The 11,525-nt window shown below is 36.8% G+C and overlaps 1 protein-coding gene and 1 pseudogene across 2 annotated transcripts; both read left to right on the top strand.

Annotated features, from left to right (window-relative positions):
• Positions 1-2,902: 2,902 nt before the first annotated feature.
• On the top strand, positions 2,903-9,196 carry LOC306866224 (transmembrane protein 88-like). Its single transcript, XM_079411327.1, has 3 exons — positions 2,903-3,263; positions 5,443-5,852; positions 6,939-9,196. The coding sequence occupies exons 2-3, from the start codon at positions 5,475-5,477 to the stop codon at positions 7,218-7,220; spliced, it is 660 nt and encodes a 219-aa protein (XP_079267453.1). The 5' UTR covers positions 2,903-3,263; positions 5,443-5,474; the 3' UTR covers positions 7,221-9,196.
• On the top strand, positions 8,975-11,525 carry LOC306866225 (annotated as a pseudogene). Its single transcript has 2 exons — positions 8,975-9,196; positions 11,229-11,525. The product of its transcript is annotated as an uncharacterized misc_RNA (transcript).

The raw sequence follows: 11,525 nt of genomic DNA, 5'->3' as shown, positions 1-11,525 counted from the left end.
GCTACAGATTCACAGTCTCCTGTCTGTCTGTGAGTGGAAGCGGAGGCCTGCAGAGGTCATGGGACAGGAGTAATGTTTCGCTGACACCTCAGCGTTCGCTGCGGACTTTACTGCGGAAATCCTGGCTCCAAGGACAGGAAGACAGGTTTTCCTCTTTTATGACTGTCAGGATATATCTCGTTTTCCACCATTCCTCCACACTTAACTTGTATATTTCACCAGCACCCTTTTTATCTCCCTTCCCATATCGCCACTGCAGTGAAGAAATAAATAAACAACCAACGGTAAATTGTTTATTTACTCCGATAAAGTCATCATCCTGTTTTCAACCGTTAAATCGATATCATCTCCAGTTCACTCTATCACAGTCATTCTCAATTGGTGGGTCATGACCTGAAAATGTTTATCAGTTCTGATACAATCACAGACAGCTGCGAACAAAATTATGCTAAATCCAAATAATTACATGCAAGTAACCATACAATGGTGCATATTTTGAACATCAAAATAAACAGGCTTCAAAAGGAAAGAGAAAATGATATTATATTACACTGACCAAAATTATAAACGCAACACTTTGTTTTTGCCCCCATTTTTCATGAGCTGAACTCAAAGATCTAAGACTTTTTCTATGTACACAAAAGCCCTTTCTCTCAAATATTGTTCACAAATCTGTCTAAATCTGTGTTAGTGAGCACTTCTCCTTTGCCGAGATAATCCATCCACCTCACAGGTGTGGCATATCAAGATGCTGATTAGACAGCATGATTATTGCACAGGTGTGCCTTAGGCTGGCCACAATAAAAGGCCACTCTAAAATGTGCAGTTTTAACAAACAGCACAATGTCACAGATGTCGCAAGTTTTGAGGGAGCGTGCAATTGGCATGCTGACTGCAGGAATGTCCGCCAGAGCTGTTGCCCATGAATCGAATGTTAATTTCTCTACCATAAGCCGTCTCCAAAGGCGTTTCAGAGAATTTGGCAGTACATCTAACCGGCCTCACAACCGCAGCCCATGTGTAACCACACCAGCCCAGGACCTCCACATCCAGCATCTTCACCTCCAAGTTCGTCTGAGTGAGTGGTTTGCTGATGTCAGCGTTGTGGATTGAGTGGCCCATGGTGGCAGTGGGGTTATGTTATGGGCAGGCGTATGTTATGGACAACGAACACAGGTGCATTTTATTGATGGCATTTTGAATGCACAGAGATACCGTGACAAGATCCTGAGGCCCATTGTTGTGCCATTAATCCACGACCATCACCTCATGTTGCAGCATGATAATGCACGGCCCCATGTTGCAAGGATCTGTACACAATTCCCGGAAGCTGAAAACATCCCAGTTCTTGCATGGCCTGCATACTCACCGGACATGTCTCCCATTGAGCATGTTTGGGATGCTCTGGATCGGCGTATACGACAGTGTGTTCCAGTTCCTGCCAATATCCAGCAACTTCGCACAGAAGAGGAGTGGAAAACCTGATCAACTCTATGCGAAGGAGATGTGTTGCACTGTGTGAGGAAAATGGTGGTCACACCAGATACTGACTGGTTTTCTGACCAAATATAATATAAATATAATTATTTAAATATGCATGTAATTATATAATTATGTATTTAAAATTGTATTTACATATTTCAACATTTATTTATTTAATTTTGAGTAAGTTGGCCCTCCATAGTGTTCAGTATAATATAATATAATATAATATAATATAATATAATATAATATAATATAATATAATATAATATAAATCATATGCAGATTTGTTTTAAAATTATTTTAATAACATTTTGGTCACACTTTATTTCCTATTCTCGCTATTAACAAACCATTAACTATGACTTCTGCCTCAATAAACTCCTAATTTGCTGATTATTAATTGTTGTTAAGTTTAGGGTTATTGATTATGGATATAGAATATGGTCATGCAGAATAGTTGTTTATTAGTGCTTTATAAGCCCTAATAAACAACCAATATGTTATTAATAGGCACGCTAATAAGCAACTAGATAAAAGTGAGAATTGTTCCCTAAAGTGTTACAAACACTATTTGCCACAATTTCAGTATTTAATTTTGGATCCTGAAGCAAAAACCTCCAGTATCTCATTCAAAAACAGTCAATCTACATCACGTCTGCTGAAATCTCCAAAAAAAAAACATCCCAACAGACACCATCCCTGTGTCCTGACAGCTCTGACATGTCCTGAGAGATATTAAACAGGCATCAACTCCCCCCGCTGTAGCTGCAGCCAAATGTTTTAGAGGGTCCTTAGTGTAACAGACCTACATAAAGCTTTTAGTAACTCTTATATACAGTATTTCATATTTTTGTAACTCAAGAGAGAAAGCCTTTTTGATCTCTTTCTGTGCCACTGGGAGTTTCTCCAATCTCTTTCAGATTTCACAGTTTTTTTGATGCCTCTTAATAATGTTATATATTTTCCTCAGGACATCTGAGTTCTTCTATTGTGCTTGAGATGTCTGATTTTCTAAGACTGTGATGAAAATACAGAGCTTGTGATGTAAGAACCAGGGTTATGTAACGGGCAGAGTTTCTTCTTTTGAAAGTGAACCAAGTCAATCATTCAAGCTGTCCATTTACTCACAACACCAACTACTGCATTAATAAGATGCAGAAATCTGTTCTTCACGTTTGCTTTTAGGAACTTTTAAAACTATTAAAATGTCAGTTTTGTATGACATGCCTCTAAAGATCTTTTCAATGGTCTCAAATGTACAAAAAAAAAAAAGACTGCCACAACATGAGAAATGAAAGTGTGTAGAATGTGTAGCTCCAAAGGGAGTCCAGGTCATCCATCTTATTGGGCAAAAAAATCTCCTGGATAAGACTACGCCCCCACTACCAAACACCTCACAATCCTAAATGCCCCAGCCAGAGCAGCAGGAGGCCAGAAAGAGAAGTGGGAGCGGAGAGATATAACCGAGATACCAAGGCAGGACATCTTCGTCAAAGGAAGGAAAGAGCGGAGCAGGAAAGGAGGAAGAGAAAGGGCTGAAATAGAGGAGTGAGCGTTCCACAGAGTTCAGTTTCACACAGAGCCAGTTGAGATTCTACAAGTGGACATGAAAACTAGATGAATAAAATGTATAGTAAAAATTATAGACTGGAATAATCCTCTCGGCCAGTGTGAAGGATTCAATTGGGAAAGGAAATTATATAACAAGTAAAGGACATTTTTCTGCAGGAGGAAAGGTGGTGTTTGAGGGAACGGACGACCAACTTTATAACTCTAATGTAAGTACAGAAAATTGTTGACTTTGGATTGGGTTTGAGCTTATATAAATAACATTGTTTCATGTGAATGCCTTGTAGGCTTTTACTTTATATCACAATGTCCACACACACACACACACATACAAAAGATTTTTAAAATCATAGTTGAATGATTTCTGAAGGATCATGGGACACTGAAGACTGGAGTAACGATGCTGAAAATTCAGCTTTGCATCACAGCAATAAGTTACATTTTTCAATATATTAAAATCAAATTATTTTTATAGTACCATTAATAATATTTCACAATACTGCATTTATGATCAAATAAATGCAGTCTTGGAAAGCATAAGAGATTCTTTCAAAAATATAAAAAAATCTTAATTATTTGAAACTTTTGCCAGAAGTGTATGAATTACATTTTTTATTTATGCATATTTAAATATGCACATCTAAACTGTGGCCTTTAAATCATAAAGGCTTTGAATAAATAGACTGCAAAGGTCTTTCAGTATGAAGCATTAAGGCCTGGTATCTTGGACCAAGATTAAATATATTCTTAATTTTCAATTCACACAGTGTGAACATATTTCATAGTTTAGTTCAGTTTGGGCTCTGTTCTGCTTTATATACTGACCTTAATTCCCTAAAGACTGTCTGTGTCCTGTCAAAACCCCCTTTATATATTTATATATTTTGTGGAATTTCCTGATATTCTGAACCTTGAATCAGAATGTAAAATTAGTCATGTGGTGATTTAATCTTGGCAAATGTACAAATGCTTGCACTACTCACACTAATGAAAACATATAAACACTTATAAAATGAAATACAATATTTCTATATGATTAAATATGTAAATTATTGAATATTAAGAATATTAATATGCATATAAATAAACAATCAAATCAAATGAAAATAATTTACCACTTATAATTTTATAAATGTAAAAATATAAATGAGTCTTTTGGTAATTATTGTCACTTAAATCAACACTTAAGTGATACAAGCCACTGAAAACTTCCTTAAGGTCTTCCTTAAGGTAAAACTTTCCTTTAAGAGTTTAAAAGGTGATTGTGTGGGAAAGGTTTTTAAATCCAGGTCTTGATAACATCGGAACTATTGTGGAAGCGTGATATCATACTTGTATTCACAAAAAATTGGGCCCACTCCAAATAAACAAGGGTAAGCAGAGGACTTATTCCTAGAAAGAATAAGCAAGCATGTGACCTCTGACTTCTGAAGTCACAATCTAAAACATGTAGATGATCTGTTCTCTAATATCTGTCCTTATACTTCTCAATGTGTATTATTGATCAAAGAGACTAACCTGCATAAATCAGAGGAAATTTTATGTTTTCCTGACATTCACTTGCTTAAATGGTTCATCTGGATCTGTAACAAGCTGTTAAAGGCTATTAATGACTGTTTCTTTAGGATGTTGCTCTTTTAGGGTTCCGCTGTTTTATAGTATTTGTGATCTGGTCAGCATTCGGGGTTTCCTGATGAGCCATTGCAAAGTTATTGTTTTGTATTTTTTTGGTCATCCTGGAGATCAGGGTGGGGTCAGTGGCTTCATTTCCTGATCCTCAGTGTTAATTATCACCATTTGCTTTCTCTACATTTTACCAGACCTTTTTAGAGAAATATGTAGGCCACACTCTTTAGTTTCCACCAACAAATGGCTATATTTTTGATTTCATGCAAGTTAAGCTCAGTCAACAGCATTTGTAGGATAATGCTGATTAACACAAAAATTACTTTTTCATTTGTCTCTCTTTTTCTTTTAAAAAAAAGCAAAGGTTTGTGTTGCGAGGCACTTACAATAGTGAGTTGGGCTAATTCGTAAAGATTAAACAGCTTTACAGCACAAACAAGTCTTAACACAGGAATTAGTGTAAGTGTTTTTATAAAATTATAAGATCCACATTACATACTTCACTTTTAAATCCTTCACAATTGGACTTATTTTGTCTCAATCTTTTGCTTTTTTCTAAGAACTTCACTGTGGAAATAAACATTATGTCACAAACAGCCAGTAGCCTTCTGTCCACTGAGCTTAACATCTTTTGAACCTGGAATATTCATTGAATAGGCCAGGCATTTTATTGCTGTTAGCATGACTTAAAGGGCTATTTATTGCTGTTTGTGGGCTGTTTACAGAGCCAATTCATTATTTTGAATATTTCTTTTTTGCCAGCCAAAAACTATACTTTCATAACTGAAAGACTGATGAACGGCAAGATGAGTCTTTCCCGTAACGGTACCTTGGAGAAACCCGTGTCCTTGCTGACCGCCACGGACCGAGGGGAGCTCGATTTCCCTCACCCGCGCCTCCATCACACCGGCTCCATCTCCTCCAGTACTCCAGCAAACGTGTCCAGCTCAGGTGTGGTGGTTCCTCCGCCGTACTCGATAGCAGGCAGTGCGGTGAACGAGTCTCCCATGGAGCTGAGGGGCTCTCTGGACTGTTGGGCCTGTTCTGTTCTGGTAACAGCACAGAATCTGATCATCGCCGCGCTCAATGTGGGTCTGGCTGCGTTTATTTTTGGCCTCATCCTCCTGCCTTCGCTCGTCATGGTTGTTTTTGGCTTCCTCTGCCATTCAACGGTAAGTGCGGTTTCTAATGTTATGTAACGAATAAGTAACGTCCCAGACAGCAACATAGTGTCGGCCCAGCTCCGGTCCACATCTGGCCCGCGTGAAATCCATCCGGTCTGGGCCGACACTGTAAAGTTATTATCCAATCCTAATTAACCAAATTCACCTGACCGATTGGCCAGTTCCTGTTTTTTGTACATTACATGCTTAAAAAAAGGTTTGGTACAAAAGTTTGTTGTCTGTAAAAAAAATTATGTTTTTGAAAGAAGTGTTTTTATTACAATTTAAAAGAACTGTTTTCTAGTCCTATTTTTTTTTTTTTGTGATGGAAGAGCTGAATTTTCAGCACTTCAGTCTTCGTGTCACGTGATCTTTCAGAAATCATTCTAATATGCTGATTTGGTGCTTAGCATTTTTGTGGAAACCATGATACATTTTTCAGGATTGTTTGATGACTAGAAAGTTCATATGATCAGCATTTTTTAAATATAAATCTCTTGTAACATTATAAATGTCTTTACTGTCAGTTTTGGTCAATTTAATGAGTCATTGAAGTGCAAATTTCTTTAAAAAAACAAAACAAAAAATCTTACTCACCACAAACTTTTGAAAGTTAGTATATATTTATGATACCTGCTATTATATTTTAGTTTTTTTCTGTACTTGTTCTCACATACTGTGATTCCCCCCCGAATTTCATCTCTCTCCCTCCAAAAGAAATTAAAACAGCTCAGATTGTTCTAGTGTCATAGCACTGATGACTAAACTGCCCAGAGTTCAATTCAACTAACACAAATCACCTGGGTGAGAAGAGGAAATAAACTCTGTCACACGATCCTCTCTTTATCATTTCCCTGCGTCAGTGATCAGTTAGCTGTCTCCAGCTGAGCAGCCTCAGTCAACTCCCACTGCTTCAACATGTGGATGTTTTTTTATTAATTTTCTTATCGCTGGTCAATGTAATCATACTCTTATCTGAACTGACAATATATATCAGACACAATTTTTACAGTACTTCCAATCCCCTCCCTCCCTCTCTTGAGAAATCTTCCTAAGTGACTCCTTTTCTTGCACTACTCCCCATCTGTTCCAAAGGTTCAGCGCCACGGTACTTCCGTCTACTGTTCAGATCTCTTGGATGATGGAGGCTGTGTGGCTTTACTGGTGGTGGGGTTCCTGCTGCTGGCTCCGCTCCTGGTTCTGGCTCTGGCCGCTTACTGCAGGATGGCACGCCACCTCCAGCTGGGCCTGTGCTTCATCCCCTACAGCCGTGCCGTCTACAAGAACCTGCCTGCATCACATCATCGGGGCCTGGGGGGCTGCTGTGGCCAGCAGGGGGCAGGAGAGAGCGAGGGAAAGGGTAGCGTGTGGGTTTGAGCAGCCTAAAAAAAGAGCATGTGAATAGCCATAGCAAAAGGTCACATCCAAAAACCAAATAGTGCCGATATGTCAATACAAGCAGTGTCATGTTCTCAGCAGTTTTACAAATTGTGCATTTATTCAAGAATCTTTTTACCCGTGCTTTTGCAGTGACATTTTTTCAGTCCTTTTTAAATGGATCAACCTATAGACCTTAGTTGGGGTAGCACCATATTTCATGAAAACAAGGCTATGAGGTATAGAAGTACAGTGTTCAGTGGGTTTTACTGTTGTTTAACAACATTGTTCAGTTGACAATACATCTTTATTTTGGTTTTGAAAGTTCTGAAAATTACATGAACTACACTTAAAAATAAAGGTTCTTTATTGGCATGAATGGTTCCACAAAGAACCTTTACCATCCATGGAACCTTTTAATTTCACAAAAGGTTCTTTACAGTGAAAAAGGTTCTTTAGATTATTAACATGTTCTTCGCACTAAGAAAAAATGGTTCTTTTAAGAACTGTTCACTGAAAGGTTCTTTGGGGAACCAAAACAGGGCATCGCTGTGAAAACCCCCTTTTGGAACCTTTTTTAGGATCTTTATTCAGTGTGTGCCACTGTAAAGATGCTAAGTCTATCCCTGACAGCCTCGTTTTCATACATAATAAATTCAATATGATGTCTAACCTAAGGTCTGTAAGATGGTGAAAAAGGGTGGAACTATTTTTTTTTAAATGAAATACATATGGTAATGTTGTTCCTCTGTAAAATGTGTTAGCATTTTTTGTATTTTGGTGATTTTGTACGTTTATCATAAGAAACTATTTGTAAAAATGTTCTTATCACTGTAAGAGCACCTCTTACTACTTAAAAAATAAATAAAACCTTCCTACCGTAAATGTAAGAAATTTCAAAAATGGTCAATGTGTAGCAAGCTATTTAGTCATTTTTAGTGCAGCTGATATTCTCTCATTATCTCATTACACAATCACACACACTTTTCCCATGCACTGTTGTAAATTATTTCTGTGGATCCAAACTAAATTTCAACAATAACTAGGCATTTTTTTTATTTTTATCTTTTATTTTTTTACTTTTTGAAAAAAAAAAAAGACTTGACTGTTCGAAACTTATCACAATACTAAAATGTTGTGGGAAGTTAAAGGCATAGTTCACCCAAAAATGAAAATTCTGTCCTTAATTACTAACCCTCATTTCATTCCAAACCCATAAGACATTCGTTCATCATAAGAATGCAAATTAAGATATTTTTGATGAAATCCGAGAGCTTTCTGACCCTGCATAGACAGCAAGGTAACTGACTTGTTCAAGGCCCAGAATCCCTTTAAAAGAATAGTTAACCCCAAAATGAAAATTGTGTCATCATTTACTCACCCTCATGTCATTCCAAATTTGTATGAGTTTCTTATGTTGAATATGAAAGAAGATATTTTGAAGAATTCTCTGATTTGGCTAAAAAGGCGAGGGTCTACTCTATAACTTACACACCGTATAAGATAGTTTGATTTCTCAGACATCTTTTTCAGTGATAAGCCTATCTGTCAGACACTACAGGCAAAAACTCTCTTACAGCAGCTTTAATTGGCATTGGTTTATTTGTTTATTGAGTGCAATTTATTATGAAGGACTTGCTAAGACAAATGCTGAAAAAAAAAGGAAAAATGTACTCAGGCACTTCTGAGGTCAGGAGCTTTTGTTGTGGCTTGCAGGATTAGTTATTTAAAGCCTCAGCCGGTGGAAATTTCCCATGGCGTTCCGCGCACGCTCAATCAAAGCTTTAATACGCAACCGAGGTAACGGAACAGTCAGTACAGCATCAGTATCCGCCGGGAATGCGACCTGATCACTGCCATAACACGATCTCTATAGGGACCAGCACGAGCACAATCTCATGGAGCCAGAGTTTCAAACGCAGCAGATCCAACAGATCACTGGATAAGACACGCGGCGCCACTTCGTTCCTCTACAGGTACGTTTGTCAAAAGTTGGTGATTGAAGTGTTTAAAATGGGAATGTGGGCCGTAGGCAAAGATTATGTGTACTACTTTTTAATATGTATGCATCATGCATAAATGTTTAGTGTGATTGACATAATTATAGCTGCTACTCACTCTTTTATGCCCAGATATATTATTGCTACTCCAACGTGCATATTTTTTTATCCTGCAATGTTATTGCTAAAGTTATTATGCTATCCTGAAATATAAGTTATATGTTACTGCATATCTACTCTGCATTTCAAGAGTTTTTAATTAGAATAACATTTGACTAAGTTGTAGGCTATAAACAGTGTGATTATGTCAGTATGTTGATGCTGGGCTCTTAGTTATCTGGCTTTGTACTCATTTGATCTGTGGTGTGTTCAGTGCCAAGTCGCTCTGGTTTGATTTTCTTAAATGAAGGATTAACCTCCCTTCGGTTGAGTTTTATGTAAGATACTTTTCACAGAACAACAAATCTTTTTGCTTGAATCTATAGGCTGAAGGTATGGTGCTCAGTCAAAGGATGAGTGAGCACTGGAGTGAAGGTCTTAGCAAGTTTCTAACTGTTGATTTAAAGGAGCCCAAAATATTATCACAGGCTATATCATCAAATAATAGCAAGTTTAATAAAAAAAAAAAAAAAAAAAAAATTATATATATATATATATATATATATATATATATTGCTAGTACTAAAGCACATACTTTGTAAATTCTCAATTATATATTAAATTTAAATAAAGTATATTATAAATTGAATGATACATATAAAAAATATGATTTATTAAAATTATCCACAGCCTGCATTTTTGTAACCCCCTGGCTATAATAATAATAATAATAATTATCATCATTATTTTATATGATAAAATAATAGTAGTAATAATAATATAATAATAATTATTATTATAAAACAATATTATTTATTTTTTCAATATTTTACCTTTGCAGTTAGCCAGGTTATACATTTTGATGTTGTGTGAACAAACATTAAAAGAATGTGCTATTTCAATATATAAAATATTTTTAAAATCTTATTCTAAATTTTTTACAATTTTCCAATAGTATTCTTTATAACATTATTATAACAGTCTTGCAAATAAATAAATCAATACAAATAGAACATTGTAAACTTTTCAATAATATAAAGAACATTGATTTGTTCATTATTTTTTTAATTTAATACATTTTTATTCATTTTAATTTACTTATTTTGGAGAAATATTCTATCTCTAGTTGCTAAATTTGGCAAAACTGGAAATATATTTACAGCACACTTTACTTATATTATTTCTTTGTAAATACAATGCAGTTGTCACATGTGAAACGTTTTAATGATTTATACATGACAAAATAAATCATTGTCCCATTCTGCTAAATACATGGGTGGTTGCTAAATACATGCTCATTATTTACTTAACAAAAGTGTCCTGTTGCTATATAGCGGTTCCCTTCCTGTAGTTAAGATTTATATACACTGAGTCTGACTTTGTGACTGATTGTGTAGTCAGAGCTGGTTGTTCTCGGCTGGTTGTCCCAGCCCTCCGAAGTGGGTCGAATATGCCCCACTCAAGTGATATAGCAGCGTTACAAGCCTCAGACACGACCGAGGATTAATCCTCTCAGGATGAATGAGCTCTTTGTTTCTTTGAGCCATTATTAGCAATCTCCCGCTTTCACCTCTCAGCTAACGTTCCGGTTGGAGAAGTGAGATAAGCTTGAAGAAACAAACACAATGGCACTGAAAGTCCATGTTCATCAGTCAGTAGATCTTACTCTTTATGTTCTCTCTCCAGACCTCTAGATTGGGTAAACCATGGGTAAGAAAGTCTTGCAGTGTTTTCCTTGGTACAAACGCTGTAAAGACCGGGGTAAAAGCAGGCTGTGCCCTCCTCCACCTGGTAAGTCATCTTGTTTACCAAATTTTGTCCTGATATGTTGCTAATGAAGTTATAAATCAAACTGTCTTTCAGTAGTCGACACTGAACATTAATTTCCTCTCTCTCTTTGTGTTCACAGTGCCATCTGTTGAGGTGCAACCTGGCTTCTCTCCGACAGTCTCCTGGGGTTACGACGGAGAGGAAAGCGCCACACATCCCGTCTATTTTTCCCATAAAGCGCGAGTAGTTTATCGCCACCAGATGGATGGCAATATTATCGACGCCACCTGCTGACCTCTGGGCTTCTTTCCCAGAATCCCTTGCCTTGTACCTGGCTGTAGACGTCCAGTGTAGAGGAGCATCGTATGAGCCTACTAGACAGTTCCGTCCTGGGTAATTAAACAATCTTTTGTATTTAGTAAAGATGTCACAGTGT

The sequence above is a fragment of the Barbus barbus genome, assembly GCF_936440315.1.
Source record: "Barbus barbus genome assembly, chromosome: 47".
Lineage (NCBI taxonomy): Eukaryota > Metazoa > Chordata > Actinopteri > Cypriniformes > Cyprinidae > Barbus > Barbus barbus.
The sequence above is the reverse complement of the archived record's forward strand: the minus strand, read 5'-3'. Positions and strand labels throughout refer to the sequence as shown.